General features: G+C 33.5%; 1 protein-coding gene across 46 annotated transcripts in view; it reads left to right on the plus strand.

The window, feature by feature from the left end:
* Nucleotides 1–25,406, plus strand: part of RIMS2 (regulating synaptic membrane exocytosis 2) — a 587,808-nt gene that overhangs the window by 376,992 nt on the left and 185,410 nt on the right. For 22 of the 46 annotated variants that reach the window (XM_032416008.1, XM_032416013.1, XM_032415992.1 and 19 more), the window contains 2 exons: nt 10,594–10,773; nt 11,675–11,784. In XM_032416008.1, coding sequence (XP_032271899.1) covers nt 10,594–10,773; nt 11,675–11,784 — 290 coding nt within the window. Of the gene's footprint in view, nt 1–10,593; nt 10,774–11,674; nt 11,785–12,605; nt 12,639–25,406 lie in introns of all 46 variants that reach the window. The other 24 variants (XM_032415989.1, XM_032415996.1, XM_032415985.1 and 21 more) reach the window with 3 other exon arrangements.

Raw genomic sequence — 25,406 nt, forward strand, 5'->3', positions numbered from 1 at the left:
TGAGGGTCTGAACTAAGTAAGGTAATGGATGGAAAGATAGAAAGAAGACAGGAGATTTAATCAATTGAAATCAGTAATACATGGTAAATAATAGCATTTGGATGTTGATGGGGAGCAGAGTCAAGAAACATAATGAGTCTTATAGTTTGGGTAACTGGATGCATGTGGTACCTTAACAAAGGTGAATGGGGGGAGGAATGTTCAGAGAGAAATTAGTTTAGGCGAGAGACAAGCTCAGTTCTGGAATTACTGAGAGAGTTAAGGGGAAACCTCCAGCAAGGAGTAAAATCAATAATTTTAAAACTTAAAGTAGTTTGAGCTATGTAGAGTAATTTGAGAGTAAATTCACTAATAACAGTAAGTAGCTACAAAAATGAAAGTGAAATCAGAGAAACAACCCATGAAATGAAGGCCAAGGACTTTTTCTCCACTCTGGGAAACATTAACATTTAAGTGGTAGATAAAGGAAGAGACCTAGAGAAGGAAGAGTGAGAAGAATAGAGCTAACAAAATAGAGTTTAAAGCAGGAAGAAATGATGTCAACAGGAAAAATAATAACTGAAAAATGCCCATTAGATTTGGCAAGTGAGGATTCATCAGTGACTTCTTCAATGATTTCAGAAGGGGGTGATTGAAAAAAGCAGATTGCAGTGGCCTGAGGCATACCTGGGAGCTAAAAAAATAGATGCACTATGAGTGTGGAGGAGAAATACTGGATAGGGGTATGTGATATCAAAGTAATTTCTTTCTTTAGAATACAAAATGCATCATGAGTTTGTAGGCTGGAGGAACAGATCCTCTAGGAAAAGTTAGATTGAAAATACAGAAAAGAGAGGATGACTATTAGAAAGGTCTTAGGGCAGGAGATTGGTCTAAACACACAGATGGAGTATGTAAACAGAAAGAAGCTCTTGTTTCCTTTTGAGACAGGAAGAAAATAGATGAGAGAGTTGAAACTAAATAAGTTTTTAGAAAAAAAGTTGTTAAATTGAAGGTAATTATGTTTGATAGCCTCAATTTTGTTGTTGCTGTACATCAAGATCATGATGATTGTTTTTGAGACAAATTCTTGAGTGGGGAGGCCCTAGGTTGAACATGATGTTTGAATGGAAATGAGGAAGTTTAAAATGGTCATTGGTTAAAAAGTGATGGGAACTGATGAAATAAAAGTAAAAAGATTATTGGTGATAGCAGCGCAGCAGAAGTTGGAACCCATGAATTTGCATTGTGCCAACCTGAATGAATATAACTTTTGCTTAAACTATACCCAGTTGCCTAGATGTAGAGAAATCCAATTATGGCATTGAACCAATTTTGGGGTTCTGATGAATGTTTGAAAGATTGGGTTAGAAGGGAATCTGAGGGGACGCCTGGGTGGCTTAGTCAGTTAAGCATCTGCCTTCATGATCCCAGGGTCCTGGGGTTAAGTCCTGCGTCAGGCTCCCTGCTCAGCGGGGAGCCTGCTTCTCTCTCTCTGCCTGCCGTTCCCCCTGCTTGTGCTCTCTCTCTCTGACAAACAAATAAATAAAATCTTTTTTTAAAAAAAGGGGGAATCTGAGTGTTGATATGGGAGTGGGTCAGGTGATCAATCATAGGAGTCTAGGATGGGTAAGGAAGGAAGGCAAAGGGATTTTGATGATACAAGGAAGTTTGTTAACGATGGATAAGGATTTTTGAAAATACAGCTAAGAGAATTAGGGGAGATTAAAATGATATAGAAGAAAGTACAGGAGATGAAGAATTTAGAGAGATGACATCAGGGGCAACTGAGCTTGCCCTTTAATTGAAAACTAAGAATGACAGGGATAAGATGCTTGAGTAGAAGTGATTTATGTCAAATATCCTAAATTTATCATAAGTTGTTTTAGTGCGAGAACTGGGACTTGTTTTGGTGCTAGAACGGAGCAAGGTTCTGGGAAGGGTCTCTCTAGAGTAATGCTGAGGGATGCCATGAAATTTGAAGAGAGGCAGTGACTGGTCTTATCTCAGGGTATTTGGGGCCATGATTAAGACTAATTAAGATTAGAGAAAGGATTCTGACAAAGTTAGCAGAGTCACAGGAGGGAGGAGTTTCCTGTTTGCTTATAAATAGATGCCTTATCTGGCAAGTAGTACTGAGAGCCCTTAGTAAACGTGATCAAATCCAAGTAACTCATACTTCCTGAGCTACCTTCCTTTTTGTCTTAACTTCTTTGCATTGTTACCAATCTTCTCTCTTACAAGTATTTTCTTTTCCATCACAACTCATCTTCTATTTGTGTTTCTGACTGTAACCTCTCTTAATGCCTTTGGAATTTTTCTTCGCTAATTATTTCTTGTTTCTCTTGCATTTCAATCTCTTTTATTTTCATGATTTTGTTTCTTCTTGAATTATGGATGAAGTCTAAATAACACCTTCTTTTTATTCTGCCACACCTTCAAGCTGCTTTGAGAATGATTCCGTTCTCTCTTATAAATGTCATGTTTCTTGAGTATGTATTTTTACGTATGCTTCCAACACTCCTTCATCAGCTCCTAAGCTTCAGCCCTCTACAGTTTGACCTCTGCCTCCAGCACTTTATTTTAAATTATTTTCCCCATGGTTATTATTTGCCAAGGCTTTTATACATATTTATCTGTGTTGCCTCTTTGCACCTGCCATTATTAATCACTGGGTTTTTTTGTTGTTTTTTTTTTTGTTTTTTTAGTTTCTCTAATGCATTACTATCCTGATTCTCATTCTACCTTTTGACTGTTCTCTGTCTCCTTCTCTTCTTTTCTATTTCTCATGTCCTCAACTTTTTGACTGTGTGTTGAGCCATAGCCTATCATCTCTGTGGTTTTGACCTAAACTTCCGATAGCTGGTATAGTTCCTGGCCCATAATATGAATGCAGTAAATAGTATTGAAATAAGGAATCAATCAACCTATCCTGAAATATTAACACTATGCAGTGACTTCTCAAAACGTATCTCCAGTGCAGCTCTGTCCTTTGAAGGCCAGATTTCTCTATCTGATTGACATCAGTACAGAATATTTTTCCACCCCTCACAAATTTGAGTTCAAACCTGAAGTTACTGTCATTCCTCCCTAGAATCCTTTCATTTCTGTTAATAGATCATCATTTCATTTTGGAGGCTGGGAATTTCAGGTTTTTTCTTTAGTTTGTTTATTTCTACATTTAATTCATATGGTGATGTCAAACATGTTTGAGAGAAAAAAAAAAAAAGTCCCTGCTATCAGAGAATTTATAGTTCAGTGAAGTTAACAGGCTTTAGAATTGAGAAAGCTCGATTCTAGTTCCAGCTAAGAAAACATCTGCTTGTGTGACGTGTCCCAAGTTTCTGTGAGCCTTAGTTTGCTTATTTCTAAAATGACAAAGATTGGATTATATGACTTCTGTGATTCCTTCTAACCCTAAAATTCTGCTTATATAATTCTGTATATTGTGTATATTGTGTATACTGCATGTTGCATATTTTGTACATTGTGATTTATAATGTTTGTCATCCATACTTTCGTCTCTATTTTCACCCCTGTTAGTATAAGTTAGCCTATTCCTACTCTAATTCATTCCATACACTACTGCTGAATTCAGCTTCTTAATTCATTATTTAAAAATTACCTTTGTTCAGAAGCTTTAGGACACTCTCATTGAAAATTAAACCCTATCGAAGATGAACCATGAGAGACTATGGACTCTGAGAAACAAACTGAGGGTTCTAGAGGGGAGGGGGGTGGGGGGATGGGTGAGCCTGGTGATGGGTATTAAAGAGGGCACGTACTGAATGGAGCACTGGGTGTTATACGCAAACAGTGAATCATGGAACACTACATCAGAAACTAATGATGTAATGTATGGTGATTAACATAACATAATAAAATTTAAAAAAAAGAAAATTAAACCCTATCTAAACTTCTTAACTAGGCATTTAAGACCCCTATAAACTGAGTCCAGGAAAATTTTCTAACTAATATTTTGCCATATTTTACTTTCTGTATTTCTAGCATTTCCATTTGACTTCTTTCCCCCTCCAACTTGATTTATTGAACATAACAAAATTCTGTATACAAAATGACCTGGACCTGCTGCTTCAAAATGTGACCCTTCCTTACTAATATTTTTGATAAGTCAGTCCATAGAGTGTAAAGAAGCTTAATCTAAAATGAATAGAAAAGCACCTAATGCACTTGAAACGAATGGCCTAACTTCTGGAACTTCAATAGCTTTGTAAGGTAATTAACATAGGTAGGATTAAGTCCCTAGATGACTGGCTGCTGGAGAATTTGATATAAGACATCAAGAAGCCTTGTTGTGCACGGCCACTGTGACACCACGTTTCTGGAGAATAATGTTCCCGTTATCTGATTCTAGGCGTCTCGCAGGAGTATCAGTGGGGTCAGAGGCTAGCCTGGCTGCTTGCTGGGCTAGAACAGATAGCACCCAGCATGCTCATCTGACAGGATCCCACAGCAGCCCAGATTAAGTCCTTATGAACCTGTGCCCAGGATTCAAACAATGGACAGATTCTTCACTGTGTCCTCCAAGGGCTGCTCCAGAGTCTCCTCCATCACACCCATGATCCACCCCAGCCCGGGGCCCCAGAGCACATTGTGTCCCTTTTCTACCGCATGTCTCCCACTTGACCCTTTTTGATGGTTTCCATCTATCTGCTGAAAGTAATCCATCCATCTTTCCATGCATGTTGTCCATCTTCTCTAATGTAGACTTTAATATATCAATTATCTTATTTGAAATTCCCTGTCTATTCATTCCAACATCTCTGTCATCTCTGAGTTTGTCTCTTGACAGTGGGCCCTATTTTTCTTGCTTTTTGGTGTTTCTAGTCATTTTTTTTAATTTTTTATTGTTATGTTAATCACCATACATTACATCATTAGTTTTAGATGTAGTGTTCCATGATTCATTGTTTGTGCATAACACCCAGTGCTGCATGCAGAACATGCCCTCTTTAATACCCATCACCAGGCTAACCCATCCTCCCACCCCCTTCCCCTCTAGAACCCTCAGTTTGTTTTTCAGAGTCCATCATCTCTCATGGTTCGTCTCCCCCTCCGATTTCCCCCCCTTCATTCTTCCCCTCCTGCTATCTTCTTCTTTTTTTTTTTTTCTTAACATATATTGCATTATTTGTTTCAGAGGTACAGATCTGAGATCTAGTCATTTTTTATTGACTATTTTCATCATGTCATCAGTTGTGAGTAAGGCAGTATTTATGTCTGAAAATGTGCATACCTCTTGCTGTGTTAGACGTATGTGTGTGTGTGTGTGTGTGTGTGTATGTGTGTGTTGGGGGAATTAATCCTCTGATGTGTGTTGGGGGAATTAATCCTCTGACCACCACCTCTGACTGTGCGATTGGGAGTGACCTGAAGTGGCAGCTAAGGGCAGCTGGTAGCGGTGTGTATGAGCTCATCACACTGTGCCCATTCCATTCTCCATGTAAACCCAACAAAACGAAGGAAGATTAGTGAATTGTTCAGAGTTGATCAGTGAAACTGTTGAACACAGCATTCTAGTGTGAGGACCAAGCCTCATCACATTTACACATATATTACAGTAACCATGTATAATTTGGTCTTTTAGACATACATCTTTAAAATGTTTGTTATTTTATGGAAAATTTGAGGACCTGGGAAGGGAAAGCATAGGGATCCCCTACCGTAGTGGAATAACAATAATTTTTTACAATTGACAAAATGTTATTAAACTTGAACATCCACTGACAATGAAAATTATCTATTTAGTAAAGTAAGAATTTTATAGATTATTGATGGTAATTATATATCTCAGGTTTTTAAAAAATATATTTTAAAGATGTATTAATTTGCTGCATGTTAATTGCTGCTGAGTAAATAACCCTGCTTATTTGTGGTTTTGTTTCTGTTATTTTTTGAAGTAAAAAATAACAGTGAATCTTATAAATATTTAATAGAATACTCAAAATATCCTCAAGACATTTACAGATTTTATGTTTCTGTGTGTGTATATTTAATAATACAATATATCTTTATTTTTCAGTATTGCATTTGTCCCTAATTTTCTTCAGGAAATTGAGATATATAATCTTTTCTTCTTGCTATCTCCTATTTCTAAGAAGAATGCATCTCTAGATATGAGAACAGTTTACTTCTCTTTTTGATGATAAACCAGGCTTATCAGTAACAGTAATATGTTTTCCTACATTAGAAGTGTCTTACTTTCTCACCTCACTATATGTATTATTGCTGTTTTCACATCTTAGGTTGTTAACTTGGCTAACACTAGATACTGCTATTATTTTTGAATAAACTCACTTACTTTTAACTAACATACAGAATTTACATTTAAGTGAGCAGAAATGTTCTGTAAAGAGTTGCTATCATGCCTAAGGATAAATTAATCTATCTTCCACCAGGATAATAAAAGTGTTCCTATCTGTACACAGTATCTCTTTATTTACCATGATTTTCATGGTGAGTATTGTGTGTCTTGCAATTCTCTTTACCTTGGAAGCAATACTAAAATAATATAAACTAGAGTTTTTAAGAAGTTAACTTGTACATTATAATTTATGATGAGCATGAAAATTATAGAGTTGAGTCATAGAATTTAAATGATTTGTTATATTATATAAATATATATTTTTTGTTAATTACCCTAAAACGTCTATTTTTAAAATTTTATCCTGTATTTATTTCTTCAGTTATGCAGTTAATTCTCAGAAAATCTCTAGACGTTCAATATATTTTATCAAAAGTATAATGCTTCTGCTGTTAATCAGCTTACTGCATTACACAATATGGATACAAGGAAGACATTTCTTGCCCCAAATGAGAGATGTACTTGTCCTTTAGAGATACATTGAAAATTTTTTTAATACAAGATTTCAGCATTAGAGAAATAATTTATGAAAAGGAAAAAAAAGAATAAATAGCTTCACTTTTTACAAGTTTATTTTTTAAGAAAACCTTTTTTACATTTATTTATGGCATCTTTACAATCTAAGTGTGAAATGAGCCTGTCTAATTTATCATAGACTATAAGTTCTGAGTCATATTCTAGGATAATTTTCACTAATATCTGCAAATTACTTTGAAATTTTGTATTGTGCTGGTGGTTATTTTTTCTTTCCTTTCTTTCTCTCTCTTTTTTTTTTTTTTTTGAGTATTTTTAGTATTCTTTTGTCATACCTACAGAGATGCTCTACATTGAGCTTTTGTTTTTATGGAGTTGAATCATTGTGATGGTCGAATGTAAGTGGTTATAGAAAAGAAGGCCCACTGCCCTATTCTTCCCTGTTACATTGTGCTGTAATTGAGAATAGGAAAAGTAAATAGCAAATGTGATGAAATAAGTAGAAAGCTGTGCCAGATACTTGGAAATTTAAAAAATCTTTTAAGAGCAACTATAGTGAAGGGAAAAATAACTCAAAATGGACAACTTTACAAGATGATTATAAAATTATTTTTCCCTTAGAAATCCTCAGCTCAATGTCTACCTGTGCTATTATAGGCTTTTAAAGCTGAGTTGTAAAAAAATAAAAAATAAAAAAAATAATAAAACTGAGTTGTTACAATACTGGCTCCTGTTACGGTATTATCAGTCAAGATGAATTAGCTCTGTTTGTGGAAGGGCTATTAAACAGGTCCTCTGCAAACGCTTGCAGCTTGGAATAGGAGCCCCTAAATAATGCAGAGCGATAATTGGTATTTATCCAGGTAAATGATGCATGCAAAAATCTGAACTATTTTACACATATGTTACAAATTATAAACTATTTATTAAAAAATAGAACCATGAAAGATAGCAAGTTACTAGAAATGATATCACTTTTTAAAAGACAGCAAGATTATTTACCTTAAGAAAGATTTAAATTTAAAGGTGCATGGTTCCTAACATTTTATATGGCTTGCCCTTCGGCGGTCTTGGAAAACTTATGGCCATTCTTTTTAGAGGAATGTTTTAAAATGCCTAAAGTAAAATAAAGTAAATTAAGTGGAGGTACAAAGAAAACTACTTACACTGAAATATAGACCCCAAGTTAAGAACCCAAGTTTAGGCACTAAAATATTTTATGCCTTGTAAATGCATATTTCCCACATCTCAGTTGCTATCATTCAAAATTAATTATTTTTAAGTTCTTATCTTAAAACTAAAATTCACTAAGAATTTAGGTAGAAGCTGTCAAGGTTTATATCTCATTCCCTTAAAGAACCTGCTATAAGACTGGGTGTTATATGTAAGACGTAGGCATTGCTGCTTTCAATTTTCTAAGTAATTGTCTTAGTTCCTACTTAGGAAGGCTTATTCTCACCCAATTGTGGGAGCAGGAGCCTGTGTTGATCTTCTATTGTGTTATCTAAGTTTAAAATATGGTAGCTTTTCATTCCCCTTAACTATGGTAGACATTTTAGGAAATTGCTACCTTCTACTGTGGGTTTTTTGTGTGTGTCTGTGTTTCACTTATCAACCAATTTTCCTTTCACACTGTGGAAATCATATAATTCATATTATTTATGAATATGGAGAGAAGAATTACAAGCAGAATTTAAAACATTGACATAGTCTTCAAACAACTTTTCTGCTAAAGAGAAATTTTAATAAGGGATATTTCCTAAAGAGTGACCTGTTTGCTTTATATAAAAGTAACAGTATCCTTTTAAGGACATAGCAACAAATTTGAAATAATTCTCTGGATTTCACTCACAATCATGTATTTCAATTATTTAAAATATAGTGCCAAAGAAGTAAGAGTATATATCCTAACATCTTAGTTTTCACTTGGGAAAATTGCTTGATGGAATCAGAATAAATCAAATTTTGCATAAATACAGGAAAGATTAGCCTGCTTTTCTGCTGGGATAGTCAAAGACATTCCACAAAATTTTGTCACTACATGTTATATAATAAGATAAGTTTATTATTAACTTAAGATAATAGGAAATCTGAAAATAATGTAAAGATTGGTACTCTCCAAAAAAATAGGTTTTAAGGAATCTATATATATATATATATATGTTCCTTTGCTTCTGCTTATGTACTGTGATGAAGCTATACAAAGATATGTACACTAAAAACATTTAACAAACTATTTAGCACGTTTATTTCTAAAGAAAAGTGTTCTCTCTCAAATAGTTTTTCAGGAACAGAAATAGAACTATAAATTTTTATACCATCAGGTTGCCTTTTTTATATCTCTCTTTGAAAGTAATTGAATATTGTATATGTATTTACACTTTGTATATGTCAGCTTTTTTGACATATCCTGGATATACTTATATTAAAATACTAAATTTATCTTAGGAAATCAATCATATCATGGCACATGGATTTTAAAATATTAGAATGATTTGACTGATGTATTATTACCTTGTAAATTTAAAGTGTAAGAGAATGACAAGCTATATTGTAGAATAAACCCAGCATTCACTTCCTAAAGTCATCTAATCTCATGTCTGCTGGTCCAAAATTATATGCCATATAATTAAATACATGTGGGAAATTGTGTCTTTTCTTTTCTTGTTTTTCTTTAATTGCCCGCATTTTTCATTATCAAAAATGAGATTGGGAGAACTTACAGGTGAAGTGGAAGTTGTTTACATTAGTCTTGAGGGAGACTAATGCTTGTTTTTACAGTCCATAATATGTAAGCATTTCCATTTCTATGGTTACAACTAGATGGGGAGGGCACAGTTTGAAGTATAATTTGGCGTATGTGTTACTTTGGAGCTCTCGAGCCAAAATTGTGTTCTTAGGGTTGTCTCGCAGATAGTGGGGCTGGTGTTGGAAAACATTTATTGATCACACATTAAGTGTTAAAAGCATGCTAAATTCCAGGGATACAAAAGTCAGTAATGATGGGTTCCTGAAATTTAAGTATACTTCTTTCAACAAGGGTTCGGTTTTGATATTGGTCCTACTTGTGGTCAAAGAGATCCCATTGTTTCAGAACCATTATTATTTTTGATCTGTTAATACATTTCTGAATGGTATCGGTTGGCATTGCTAAAGTGCCCCGAGATAGGGGGCATAGATTGGCTGATTAACCAGTTGTCTGTGATTCTTCCTGTGGACCATGTGTTTAAGTATGACTAGTATGACTACAGCCTGCGAAGTTGCAGTGTTCTCTTACAACATTTCGATTCTTCTGTTGGAATGTTTGGGTGCATCAATATACTATTTTTGTGCTGAAAGCCTTTTTATAGCTCAGTTGACATATAATAGCCTTAGTGGCTTTAGAATTAATGCTTATATGGTTTTCTTCACTCTTACGAAAAATGTTAGGAAAAGCCATTGAATTCTTTGAAATAGAATACTTCACATATTTCACCTGTTCCATTTAGGGAGCTCATTTTGGAAAGCAGGCAATTTCATTTGTCACTGATAATAACTGAGCAACTCCTAGTAGCTTCATTGGGAATTGCTGTTAAAGGCAGATTTTGGTTTCCTTAGATACGCTGAAGAAGTTTAGTGAAAATTGCTCAGAATATGTTTTTGCAAATTCTATAATATTAAACAATGACCTTTTTCAAAATCAATTTGATGCATCATAACCAAATAGCAGAAGGGCACTAAAGATCAACTGAGCTGCTTTTTGACTAACGTTTCAGGGATTGTGAAGCAGCAGATAGACAGCCATATCACAGATCCAGATCAACAGAACAACGGCCTCTCCTAGAGCGGACCACCACCCGCTCCAGATCCACTGAGCGTCCTGATACAAACCTCATGAGGTCGATGCCTTCATTAATGACTGGAAGATCTGCCCCTCCTTCACCTGCCTTATCGAGGTGAAAGATAAATCAATCAGACTAACCTCCCCTTTGCCCCACCAGCACACCTATTTATTTTCCCAGCAGCTAAATGGTCTCTTCTATCATCCTTGGCTGATCACTAATAACAATCGATACTAACCTTTTCAGTGTAAGCACACTATTTATATTCAGTGGATATAATAGTGTGTGGCTACCATTGTAATTTGTTTTTAACTGTCCTGACCACATTTGTTTTGTGATTTCTCATTTATCAGGAGTCCTGGGTAAATCCCCCCATAATGCACCTCATAACTATCATGTTCTTCTCCTACAGAATGAGAAATTGTTTGTGTCCATTAGACATCACTTTTGGAATAATCATCATAATGACAATAACTAAAACTAGATTTTTGTTTCTTTCTATCAATACTAATATCATGTATTAACCAGTACCTTCTTTAGTTGAATTTTGAATTGTTCAGGGTTTTATTTGTAGTTTCAGGAGATATTTTCTAATAAAGGAATATCTAATATAAGCCTGAGTAAAAATCTCCTTGGATCAAGGGAGGGAGGTTAGTAGTGCTGAGAGTTTAAAATCTGGTAGAAAGAAATGTAAAACATTACCTTTTATGTTTTGAGCTGCAGAACTCTCCTGTTGCTTTCGAATGGATAGAATACTAATTTACATGAACAATTCCATGGACGTTACTGTAGGATTTTGTGTGCATGTATCTGTGTATGTATGCATATGACACAAAAGTAGAAACATCTTTCGACAATCATTCAAATATCCATATTTTGTCCTACTTTCCTAACCTTTTAACCAGCAGCTACACCTCTTTTAAAATTGCACTTGCACAGCTATCATATGAACCAAATGTATTCAAATTATTTCATTCATCCTACTGAAAATGAGCATCGATGGTGTATCTTGTAGGTCTCATCCTCGTACTGGGTCAGTCCAAACCAGCCCATCAAGTACTCCAGTGGCAGGACGAAGGGGCCGGCAACTTCCACAACTTCCGCCAAAGGGAACATTGGAGAGAAGTAAGTTTTATTTCTAATTATGTCATGTAGGAAATACACATGGAAGCTAAGGTGAATCAAGATTTTTTTTACTACCTTTGTGTTAGCGTTCTTTTGTTAATTGAACGCCTTAGCCGCATTTGCTAGTAGTTATATTTATAAATATATTTATAAATGTTATATATTTTGCATTTAAAATTTGTAATATTTGGAGGTAAAATAACCTACTGTTATTGCTCTTGCACATTTTCAAAATCTGAATAAATGCATTTTAAAAAGTAAACTTAATACTCTTAAATAAGCAGTTGGATGATATTTCTTTGCTACAACTAAGTGTATGTAATTGTTGATAGTTACATAAAGTTTATTAGTAACTAGCCAAATCAATTTTCACACACTGCAAAGGACTGGTTAGCTGATGCACAACAATGGTGATCCTTCTCAAAACTGGAGTACCAGAGAAAAGGTAATCATGAATATACAAAGAAAGATGCATGTTGTACTGATATTTTTAATACTTTCAAATTTTTGCCTAAGAAACACTATTTGTTTATACACAGATGAGCATACTCCCCAAACATCTATAAATTCTTAGATAAAGGACCTCTAAAAGCATGGATGATAGAATATAATAATTTTTAACCTCATTTTTTAAATGGTCCCTTTATTTAGTAACTGGATGTGCTTTGCCAAAAAAATACATATATATATATATTTAAATCACCATTTAACTTTTCTTTAATGGATGATACATACATTTTGTGCCTTTGGAAATTTCTGTTGTTTTTAACCCCTGTGCTTTGGTTCCCTTTTTTGTTTTGTTTTTATTTTGTTTTTCCTAGACAATGGAGTCAAGGAGATAGAACCTTATGAAGGTCTGTACATAAAGGAGGGTTTGTTTTGTGCTGACAGCCTTTTTGGGGGGCTGTGTAAGCAAAAATAAACCCAACTGCAATTGATGTCCCTCCATTGTGTAGACTTTTATATATGGTAAATGATTTTCTTTTATGATTTTTGGTATTCAACTTTTGTTTTACTTGGAAATTATACCAAGGAGTTAAGTTTCTTTGATTCGTTCAAGTAAGAATGCAAAGAGTTGAACTTCCTTTAAATGACAAGATAAAATGTTCTGTTTCTAAAAATTTTAATTTGCCTTTCAAGCAGAATTCTATATGTCGTGGAAGACTTTAACCAAAGATATCAATTGCAGTCTGTGTTTATGTCACTGAAGATGTACACCTAGTCTAGTGATACTTATCATCATATATTTCATTTCGTATTTATGATGATCTTTCAGTTATTAAATTTGACTTTCTAGAAAAGAAAGTTGTTGAATTAGATAGTGATTGTGGTTTGTATTTCCTACATCACTTTTCATGTTGTACCAAGACTGTTTACAGTATACCAAAGTTAAATATATACAGTTTTATTATCTACACTACATTTATGACTCAAGAGAAAATATTGAGTCATGATATATGGAGTGTAATACATTTACTAAATAATAAAAATTCCTCTGCCAATGAAAGAATTCTGAAATTAACTTTGTAAATTTAAAGAATTGTTAACTGTTTTATTTACTTATGAATTTCCAGCACATAGAATAATGCCTGGCACATTATAGGCCCTCAAAAAATATTTGTTGAATGAATGCATGAAACACTATTTAAAAATTGAAAAGCTACTTCAAATAGTGTATAATATATCCCTAAAATAATCTTGTCATTCTATAGATGTTTATATTAAAATGTGTTTTATATTAAGATATCTATAACCTATTTGTAACAAAATTTTAAGTGCACTGCATTTGGGAAGCAATACTTTTATTGCTTTATATAACTTGGAACAGTTGTGTTTTTGTTAGTCACTGAGTGATTTATGGCCTTCTATATTGAGGTTCTTTCTATCCTACGTACCATGATTTTAAACAACTCCATGCTATTATGACTAATGTTCTCTTATGCTGTCTGACAAGGAGATTACAGCAGCATTTCTGTAGTTCTTAATTATTTGCATCAGAATGGGTTATATAATTTTAAAAAGTACTTTCCAGAAAGGAAGTTCTGTGGTACGTAGGAAATTTTTTGTCTCCCCAGGATTTTTAAAGACAGAGTTTGACTTCACTTGGCATATGAAGTCAGAAACGTAGTTTATGTCACAACTTTTAAAAAAATTCAGCTTTAATATCTTTTATAGCAATACTCTGTTGAGATGTGAGTAGTTCTGTTCTTTGTAATAATAAACCTACCAGAAAGTCAACATAGAGCTAATGCTGAAAGTCGGGGTTCAGGAAGTTTTTAATGGGCTTGTCAACCGACATTCTATATGCCATCAGTTTTTGCCCTATAGAATCTATTAAAACCATGGTTTTCCTTTAATATCCCCTTTCTTTGTGATTTTTTTTTTTTATAAGTAAAAGGAAGGAGAGCTAAAACCTCCCTTACCATTTCCAGTATGAGATAAAAGGATTTTTTGTTTGTTTTGTTTTGCTTGATCGTATGAATGATTTCAGCAGTGTTTTTGTAAATGTTGATATGAAGACTTCAGCAGGTACATAATTGTGTAATTTTCTTTAGCTTTAATGGAGATACAAAATATCTCTTTTAGAAGTTTTCAAATTCCGACTGAAGTTAAAGGTGCATAACCCAAAATAGGCTATCAGTTGGTGGTCTAAATCAAATGATGTTTGGGTTATCTTTTAAAAAGTTGTCAGAAGTTATTTAATGGCATTATTTTAAAATCAAGGTAATGACGTGTTTATTTTTCTCATCCTGTTCAACAACTAAAAAATGAGTAACTCCTACTTTTAACTCCTTTTGATTTTGGTTATATTTTAGTCTGTTAAGTAAGTTAATTTAAAACCTTGGATATGTTGGTTTTCGTGATGGTACAATATTGGTTATCTTCTCTTTGTTTGAGAACCAGAAAAAATAGGGGCAATATAAGAAAAGTACAATGTGCTAAACAACTGTTAAGGCATTAATATTTTTTAAAATTTTCTCCTAACTTTGATGTCCTGGCATTTTGTGAAAATAAAAGAGAGTTTGTAATATTTTTTTTTTGGTTCTGGAGAAGAAAAGATATATATTATTTTTCTAAGAATATATCAAGTTTATAGACAGGTATTTTGCATACTTTACACAGTTATCACATATGCAAATATTTTAGGGGCTACAATTTCTCTTCTACAAATCAAAGCCATCATAAAAGGAGATAATATGATAATTTATTAATAGAATACTTATTTGCTTCCATAACATGTGAGAAACTCATTAAAAATAATCTATTAATCTCCTTATAGTCATTCATTATATCATGAATAATTTGAAATTTTTTGTCACTAAGGGTAACAAATATACATATCTGGTATTATTTTTTTCTTTACTCGTGCAAATACAGAAGTTAATGAAGAAACTGGGCATGTGGAAGAGCAGTGGGGAGAAAAGCAGGGTGAAGAGGTCAAGGCAGGTCTGTCTGACTGTGTGTCTAAAATAAATAACTGAATGTTTTAGAAGTATGACTTTTCAATTTCACATAAGACTTTGGGCTCTAAATTTATAAATGCACAATAAAAAGTTTGTTTTTCAGTATGGATTTTTAAATAAATTGCCTGATTTTATTAATGGAGAAATATTATATAAGCTATCTAATCTAGATAACTTACTAGAATATTTAATTTATCCATCTGAACATGTTCCTTAATATTTAAATCAAACAAAAATTATAGACAATGCCTCTGATCAAATTCATACCTATCCTTTACCCCAACTCTGCATTCAGTTCATTTATTTATTAAAAACTGAGTTCCTACTGTGGGTTACACTGAGTAGTATGTTGCAGTCCTAGCCTCTTCTCTAAAGAATTTTAGTTTTGTAGAGGCAAATTACAAGTAAATATAGAGCAGAATATAAAGTCTATTAAAATTTTTAGAGACTATCACAATTTTCTTCATAAATTTTTTTCATAAAATAAGAACAATTAACCGTATATTCCTGTTCTTCATCCCAGCTCAATATTGCTCTAATATTTATTGACAATCATAATTTCTTACTAAAGAGTCTGTCTTCTGAGTGGTGTGGAGGGCCTTCATTTTGGTGTTTTTTTAAGTCCCTGTTATGTTTACATGTCATAATTTTTGCCACTTTCTTTGTCAGAATGTTCCTGAAAGATTTTAAAACTTAAAATATTATATAATCAGTAAATGTATTAATATGCTTCTTTTATCAAATTTTCACTATTTTTATTTGAAACACAGAATTGACTCCTAATCTTTTCTAAGATACCAGTTTTTTAAAAAAAGTTTAAATTTCTTTGAACGATGAAGAATAACTGTAGTCCTAATTTCATCATGTTTAACTCATCATCACTTTTCATTTGTGAACAGAAGAGTGTACTTTATGTGCCTTATGTTCTCTCCTTTTCAACTGTGTGAAAGCAATGTCCTTATGTATATTGTGCATAACATGTATTTTCAAGGATGTATTTATAGTATAAGACACAAGACCTCTTAAGCTATAGTTACTGATTATCGGTAACTATTTTTAATGTCATAAAGATGAGAATAATCATCAGAGTGCATCTGACCACGAAACAAAGGCAAGTTTAGCTGCATTATTTCCAGAAATGTATAACTATCTCTCTTCTGAGTATCACGCATCTTCCATTTTCCTGCAATGCTATAGGAATCCCATGTTTAGAGAATATGATAAAAAATGAATTTCATTTTAATTTAGCTGTACAATTAATGTTTTCCTATTTGCCCATTCTTATGTATCTCATATTAGTCCATATGAACACTGAAATGCTTTCACATTGTTCATGAATTGGCTTCCACAGGAAAGTCATTTTTTAGGAAATCATTAATTTGGAAGCTTCAGTGGTAGTTAATATTTTTATTTATTTTTCACTTCATTAAGATAAAGCCTAATTGTTGAACCAGTTTGTCACTTATGCTTTATTCTCAAAATTAACTTAATTAGTGAATACATCAATTATTAAATTAACATAAAACCGTAACTATAATCTTTCTAACTTACTATAGAATGACTCTTTATTCCTCATTTTATTTTTGTTTTTATTACTTTTCTCATAGGATGGGAAGGATATACTTTACTCTTGTGTTCATTAATGTGAGATGTCATGTTTATTGCATGAATTTGTTTCCCTAGTGTGTGATTTCATCTTTTGTAGTGTGCTTGGTTTTTATTTGGGTTGTTAGTGACCTTAATTATTAACCACTATTGTCTGTTTCCAATGTTAAAAAGACAATGAGGGAGAAACACCAAGCCCATCTAATAATGGGAAAAAAGGCAAGTCTAATATGAAGTTAATCATGCCTTTCTATATATCAGACACTCAGTATTGACACTTATGATGTGTGTGAATATACTTTCTTAAATTAAATAAACATAAAAAATATCCTAGTACAATCCTATTCTATTGAAATGTATTTCATTAAAGTCAGAAGTTTGGCTTTGTTGGTCATTTAAGATTCTGAGGGAAAAAGTGATGGCCAAGTTATCTTGTGAAAAACACAACATAGATATTTTTCAATCCAGAAATTGTTTTAAAAGAGTGATTTAAGAAATATTTTAAGCAGAATTTTTAATTAGAAAATGATATGAACTTAATAATTAGTTCAACAATATTAAATGAATATTTATAATATTTGTAGATTTTTCAGTTTTATACACATGAATTAATATATTGCCTGAGTGAGTAAAAAAGATCAATTTCAATACTTAGGTTTAGTTTTCTTTTGATTATTGGTGACTCAATTCTATAACCTAGCAACAACTAAATTCTTTCAAAAACAGCAGGACTGTGTATGTTTTATAGTAATTGATAATCAAATATAGCTACAGGTATTGACTCAGAATGTCAGAATTTAAGATGGTTATAAAAAAAAAAAACAATGTTCTAAAATTTCTCTATATCATAACAATCTGCCCTTGTTGTTGGGGCCATATTAAAAAATGAATAGTTTTTGCTTCAGTAACTTTAGTTAAAATGTCCTTTAGTCTTGAATATATTCTTTCTTCCATGTCTTCATCTGTTATAATGTCTACAATGTTCTGTGTGATATTTAATTAGCACTAAAATAATTTTGTGATTTTATTTACTGTGGAGTGTTAATTTAATTATTCATTAGCACCCCTTCCAGCATAAAATTCTTAAAATATGCTAGGATATTATAGGTAAAAAAAAGGTGAAAATAATGTTACAAAATAAATAAAATGAGATCAAGTTTTATAAAATATTAACGTTCTCCATAAAAAAATAAAAATTTAAATAATCTTTTAGTGTATACTTACATATGTGTCATTTTTATCTATATTTTAACCTCCATGATTTTTGCTTAGTATCTACAAAAGGCTATGTTTATATGTACTGAAATTTATATCAGTGATCTGAAATGTAGATTTATCTTCTTAAATGTTCAATTGTTAGAGTGCAACAAGTTTTAAGGACATTTAATGCCATTTTTTAAATTTAAGTACGTTTAAATGTATCAAAAGAATAAGGACTTCCCAGGAGGTCACTAAGGTAAATACTTTAACTGAGGAAGTACTCTGAGCAGGTTTTTTGGGCCTCCTGAGCTCCAGTTGGCCCTAAATGCTGTTAAGTCTTTCACCTCTAAGCTGTTCTGCATTCTTGTTATTCCTTTGATCTTGCTTGTAAAGGTTAAAATGACAATGACTGTTGAGTCCCTCCCACTCGTTATTAATGTATTTTTATCATTTACATAAAAATCCTCTTTACTGCAAAACATCACTATTGTTATATAGATCAATCCTACATAGGAAATAGTTGGACCTAGAAAGAAATTAATGAATAAAAATTTGAAAGATGAGAACTCTGGATATTTTATGTATACCAACTCACATTTTAATTAGCATAATCTTTTGATAGCCTACCTATAATTAAGGTCTAGGCACCTAATATTTCCTTTTGCTGTTTTCTTTGGGGAGAGACAAATTTACTGTTTGTGTTGAATTTCACAGTAAAGTTCATGAGTAAGATTAAGGTGGGAGGTTGTTTTTAAATTGGCTAAAGCATATTTGTGGATTAAGGAAAATTCCATAGGTTAAAGGGATGTTACTATATTCCTTCTTCTACTTATATATTCAGAGTAAAAAAAAAAAAAAAGAGGTAACTATGAATTCCGGCTGTAACCATGTATTAGAAATGGCCAAACATTGAATTGAATGATGGATTTATGCCCATCCTCTCTTCTGATTTAAAATGCAAAGGGAGGAAATAATAAAGATAAAGATAGGTTTATTTTACATCTTTCTGTGAAGTGCCCACATATCATTTTGGAATAGACATAGTGTATGCTGCCCTTCAGTTAGTGAGATATGTGATCAGTCAGCCAGAGCATCTCCATTAACCCTGTATTAAGGTCAGATTCTTTGGTAGGTGGAATCGGTTTCAGAGTTCTCAAATGACAGTCTACCTAAGCCAGTCCCATAGATACATGATCTTCATACCTCTAATGAGCTAAAATGAGACTATCCTTATTCCATAGCATAGCACTATAAATTAAGACTCAAAGAACAGCATAATTGGTGAGTTTCTAGCTACTTACAATTTTTTTTTAACTTATTCATTCTACAAATCGTTTTGGGGTACCTACTATGTTCCAGTCTTTGTTCTGAGTGCTGGAAATATGCTAGTGTACATGTCAAACAAAACCCCCTGCCTTCATAATCCTTACATTTATTGGGGGAAGCAAACAATAAATGAAAGAATATATCATACCGGGCGCCTGGGTGGCTCAGTCGTTAAGCGTCTGCCTTCGGCTCAGGTCATGATCCCAGGGTCCGGGGATCGAGTCCCACATCGGGCTCCCTGCTCGGCAGGAAACCTGCTTCTCCCTCTCCCACTCCCCCTGCTTGTGTTCCCTCTCTTGCTGTGTCTCTCTCTGTCAAATAAATAAATAAAATCTTTAAAAAAAAAAAGAATATATCATACCATTTCATATACTGGTAAGTACAAAGAAGAAAATTCAGGATAATGGGATGGATAGTGTTCAAGAAAGTAGGGTATAAATAATTCTTGATAATGCATTCTGAGAAGTATTCCCACCAAGGTAGTATTTGAGCAGATAACCTTAATAAAGTGACAGAATTACCATGTGAAGGCCTGGAAAGAAGAGTGTCCCTGGCAGAGGGAACTGCAAGAAGAAAGCCTCTGTAATGGGAGCCAGCTTGACTTGTTGGAGGAGCGAGGAAGAGGTCACTTGAGTATGACCCAGTGAGCAGGGTGAATCGTAGTAGGTGTGGTCAGAAGGGGCTGGGGCAGGTGACTCATATTATCTATCAATCAATATTAGGATTTTGTTTTCACTGAGTGAAATGGGAAGATTTGATTCAAGTGACATAATGCCATTTCTTTTTGAAATAAAATCAGTTTAATTGCTATGTTAAGGCTAACCTGGAAGAATTGAGATTAGAAACAGGGAAGCTTTTGCAATAACCTAGGAAAAAGGTGACAGTGGCTTAGACCATAGTGACAGGAGTAGTTGGATTCTGGATAGTTATTAGTTATTTAAAGATGGAGCCAGCAGAATTACCTGATAGGGGAAAAGAGAGAGATTCAGTGATAACATCCAAGTTTTGGGCCTAGGTAACTGGAAAATATGGAGTTTCTATTAACTGATAGAGGAAAAAACTTGAGAAGAATTGTTTGGTGGGAACATCAGGTGCTCAGTTTTGGATATAAGTTAAAGACCTAGGTCCTAGTATCTAAGATAAGATGTCAAATCGGCGGCTAAAATTTCGGTCTGGATTTCAGGTTGGAGATTTGGACTGTTTGGGAGTTACCCTCATAAAGAGAAAGATTGAAACCACAAGACTAGTTGAGATCACTGAGAGAACAAGAGTAGAAGAGGTCAAGGGACTCTGCCCTGAACTACTCTCAGATATTTAGAAGTTGACAAGATGAAGCAGCAGGAGACTGAGAACTAGGAGGGAAACCATGGAGCACAGTGTCTTTAGTACAGGTGAAGAAAGTACTTGAAGTGGGAGAGAACTATTGAGTGTGAAACCATCACTAGGTTTAACAAGTATGAGGTCATCACATTAACCTTCATTAAGAGCAGTTTTGGTGGAGTTGTAAGCAGCAGAAGGCTGAGTAGAATGGATTTAAAAGAAGAGAGAAAGGCGACAGTGAATATAGATGCCTTTGAAAAAGTTTGGCTGTAGGGGGGTGCCTTGGTGGCTCAGTCGTTAAGCGTCTGCCTTTCGCCCAGGTCATGATCCTAGGGTCCTGGGATTGAGCCCCACATTGGGCTCCCTGCTCAGCGGGGAGCCTGCTTCTCCCTCTCCCGATCCCCCTGCTTGTGTTCCCTTTCTCACTCTCTCTCTCTCTCTCTCTGTCAAATACATAAATCATATCTTTAAAAAAAAAAAAAAGTTTGGCTGTAAAGGAAAGAAAAGAAATAAAAATCTAAAACTGAGGGGTGAGATCATGGGAATGGATGCATGCAGGATACGTGGGAAATTTGGTGTGCTTTTGTTTCTAAATCCAGATTGTTGGTTCGCTTTGTAGAGCTACCAGGCCCTAGCCATCTCCCTATAGTTTACCAAGGTATCTCAGTATTCTGTGGCTTCGGTCCTAGATTTAGAATCAAGACTTTTTGATGTAGAAGGAACCTTATAAATCTTTTAATAAAACTGCTTTTCTTCATTGACAAAGGAGCAGAAAGCTAGAAGATAATCAGCTTTCTTCAATCCACATAGTAGCAGATCTCTAGTCTTGACTTCCAATGTATGCATTTCTATACCATGCCTCTTCAGATAAATAGCAATCTTCTTGCATGGGTTTCAACCATTCATTTTATTTTAAATATTAGTGAATGGCTTAGTTCAGCTCAACCAATATCTGCTATTTTTAGTGTATTGTACTAGGTGGTTATTGAGGATACACTGACAAATCAGATGTGTTCCCTGCTTTGGGGAGGTCCCAAGATAAAAAAAATGATAATATAAAGAGAACAACAAAACAGAGCTGGTAAAATTATTTTATAGCATGTCACTTACATAAAGTGTCTTGAGATTGTGATACATACAAAGAAGAGGTAAGTTTTGAGGAGTTCTGGGTAGATTTTCAGCTTAAGAAATTTCTTCCACTGCTTGCTATAGTTCATATTCTGCCATTTCTCTAGTGGTTTAATTATTTTAATAAATAAAGCTTTTAGGTTTTCCAGAACACTGAAATGTAAATAGTCCTGAGGAGACTGACCTGAGCTATTATTACATACAGATCTTTATAGGAAGCAAGTTAGAGCCTGTGAGTAGAGAAAGTCAGTGTAGGGAGAGGGATGCTGAAAAATGCAACAGAGCACTAGGTACCTTGGAAGAGTGATAATGACGAATTCTGCCTTGAACAAGCCCTACTCTAGTCTATTAGTCTGCTCTAAATAGTGTTCCTGGCTATGTAGATATGCTCTGAACTTACTTTCCTAATGGATTTGGTATATTTAAGTTGTTCAGAACAATACTTGTCACATAATAAGTACCGTATAAGTGTTAGCTGTTATTATTAATGTTTCTTAGTGATATCTTGCTCTGATTTTGTATTTTCAGCACAAACTCTGAAAACTTTCAATTTAAAGTAAAAGCACACCTGATTATAAAAGTAAACCTGAACCATTTATTCAATGCATTTTGTTTAGTAGTTTTTAGGAAATTATTAATCTTGATGCTGTTCTTGATCACATAGCTTGCATAAGAAACAATACCTGGGGGAATAAATCAGATCAGATTGCAGCATTAGTTACTGCATAATACACTAATGCATTTGTATATGTTTTAATCCATGTGTAAAAATCAATATGCAAATAGAATACTTTTCTCTAAGAGAACTATTTAAATTATTAATACTTTTCAAGTTTTATAGTGTTTAGAGGACTCCATTGGAAGTCAATACTTGGCTCTTAAGCTCATTTCTACTCCTAGGCATATGACCTCTGGTGAGGCCTTTAATTTCTCTGCACCTCAGTTTCCTCTTCTGTAAAATAAAGTATCCTATAAGAATTTTTTTTATAGAAACTAAGTGTTTTTGGAGATGTACCTAATGAAATCTAAAGTCTCAAATAGTTTTGTTTCCAATTTATTATCTGTGTTGTTACTGCTATTTGTTAATTTTGTTTGGTTTTGGAAACTTAACAGATACAACCTTTAATTGGCTGTTAGTGAGTCATTCACTGTCAGGAAGATAGACTAAATAAACCCTATTGTACTACCTATCAAAAAATCATGTCCTTAAACATACAGAAGGAAAAATATTTTATCCCTTTAAGCCTCAATGTATAGTTGCCTACGTTATTTCAAACATAGATAACCTTGTAGATAAGAAAGAAAAGAAAGGAGGAAGAAGAGGAAAAAAAACAGGTTACAAAGGTACCAAAAATAATAAAGTAATTTTGACAGTCTGTAATGAATACTTACTTCTATAAGCATTGTAGAAGTTGGATAGCATTTAGGGTATGGGCAGGCTTTGTTTTCCTACCTCTCTGTATGCTTGTGAATGCTTCTAGGGCAAGGAAAGTACGGTATCCATGTCTTAATTTCCAAATTTGATTTATATCTAGATAACAATGGATTTTATATTTCCTAAATACAGCATTCCTTGCCAACTTAGGTGAATGATGATTTGACTAAAAATTATATGGGAGAACTCAAGGATATCATAAAAAAAAAGGAATTTATCATATGATTTTTCTCAGGATGAGCATTCAATCACATCTGTATTATGGAATAGTAACTTGGTGACAGTGAGCAAGATGGCTTGAAAGAAAAGAGACAGAGGACAAGACCATTTTGGGTATTTCAATAGTCCACTATCATGTTCTGAACTAGAGCAAGGAGAAGAATAAATGTGTTTTAAAAATTTCCCTCCTCATTCGAATCCACAAGCCTAAGTGAATCAGTTGTAGAAGTTAAGTACTTATAAACAAATATTTTAAAATTTCTTTTCCTAATCTTTCCTTTCCTTTTTGGAGGCCATTTCTCCTTATTTTACTTTCTTTCCCTTTTGCTCATTTTATTTCTTCTATACTTCCAAAGCCTCAATTGGCTAATGAGATTTAGTGAAAAACTCCCTTCTACCTACCTCATACCTTTCTGCATACTTCAACCATTACTCAAGCCATACCATCATTGACTTCCTAAATATAATCCTAAAGCCATCTTCTGTTTGTTGTTAAAAATAATGTGATCTTAGGAAGATGATAGACTAGAGAAAGAGCACAGGTTTTCGACCTTGGCTCAGGGCCTGTCTTTATTATGTACCAACTATGTGACTCTAGGCCTTTAACCTAAGTCAGTTCATCTGAGAAAAGGAAATCTTACCGTATTTCTTTTATGCCCAATATGCTACTTTGAGAATCAAATGAGGTAATGAATGTGAGATTGTTTGTACACTAGATAACTATTCAGTTATCCTTAATAACCAGCTCTTTGTTTTCTTACCTGTAGAAACCAACCACCTGATAGAAGGTCCTTTTTGTGTTTTATAGGATTAAATATGATGCTGTATGTGGAGGCAATTGAAGCATATAGTATTATACAAATATAGTCTTTTTAACGTAAGAATTTGTGCTCTTTAAATTGTAGCATTTGTAGGATTGGCTACCTGGTGTGATGGAAAGTAGCTGAAATAGTTATTTTAAAGACATGAGTTTCTTAGATGTCACTTAAAAGCTCACTTCATAGTTAAGTCTTCCTGTGTAAAATCATTCTTCATATTATCTAATGTTTATTAAATCAATCTTTAAGCTTTCTCATCTACAAATTAAAATCACAACTGAATATTTACTCAATTCAATTTTAAAATACTCAATGGGAGTGTTAGTAAAAAAAAAAGAAAGAAAGAAAATTATCCGTCTAGAGCAAACTTTTTGTGTGTACTTGAATGGATTCCTAGTCTGGGCTATTTGACATATATTCTTTCAAAGTAATACTTACCAATTAAATTACATTGTACATCTTTGATTTTCACTTTTTACCCTTGGGTACTAGGTGTACAATATGATGGGCTAGCACTTTGTACTTAAATTTCAATTTTAAGTTCATTATTATTTAACATTAAGGAGGCTATTTTTTTTTTAATTATAAAAATAGTCCTTTAACAGAAAAAACTGTCTTTAAGGTGTTCCATCAGTGTATTTTTGCTATTTTTGTTTAGTATATCTAAAACAACTTTCAAACAATTGAACATTTTCCTGATACAAAACTAGTTTGCTAGTTTCATTTTAATACTATGGCCCATAATTCCAAGAGGGCTAGATATGGGTAGCTCTCAGCATTGATTTTTGGGTGATAAATGAATTAATGAGTCAGTAGTCAGTTCTGTTCTTTTTATGACTTTAATTCTGTTTTAAAATAGACATTTGAGTTTCAACATAGGGTTTAATAATAGTCACATTTAGAGCTTTTGGAAAATCTTCTGTATCTCAGTGTCCAAATTTCATCATCTCTGCTGTAGATATTCTTTCACAAAATCTGACTAGTCTAGAATAATATGAAGCAAGAGCAACTCTGTAATTTTAGAGATGGAAATAACCTTTCAACTTTTCAAGATCAACTTTCTCACTTCAAATATAACATATGAGAGGCCAGAGAGGCTATGAAGCT

The sequence above is a fragment of the Phoca vitulina genome, unplaced genomic scaffold, assembly GCF_004348235.1.
Source record: "Phoca vitulina isolate PV1807 unplaced genomic scaffold, GSC_HSeal_1.0 scaffold18, whole genome shotgun sequence".
Classification (NCBI taxonomy): domain Eukaryota; kingdom Metazoa; phylum Chordata; class Mammalia; order Carnivora; family Phocidae; genus Phoca; species Phoca vitulina.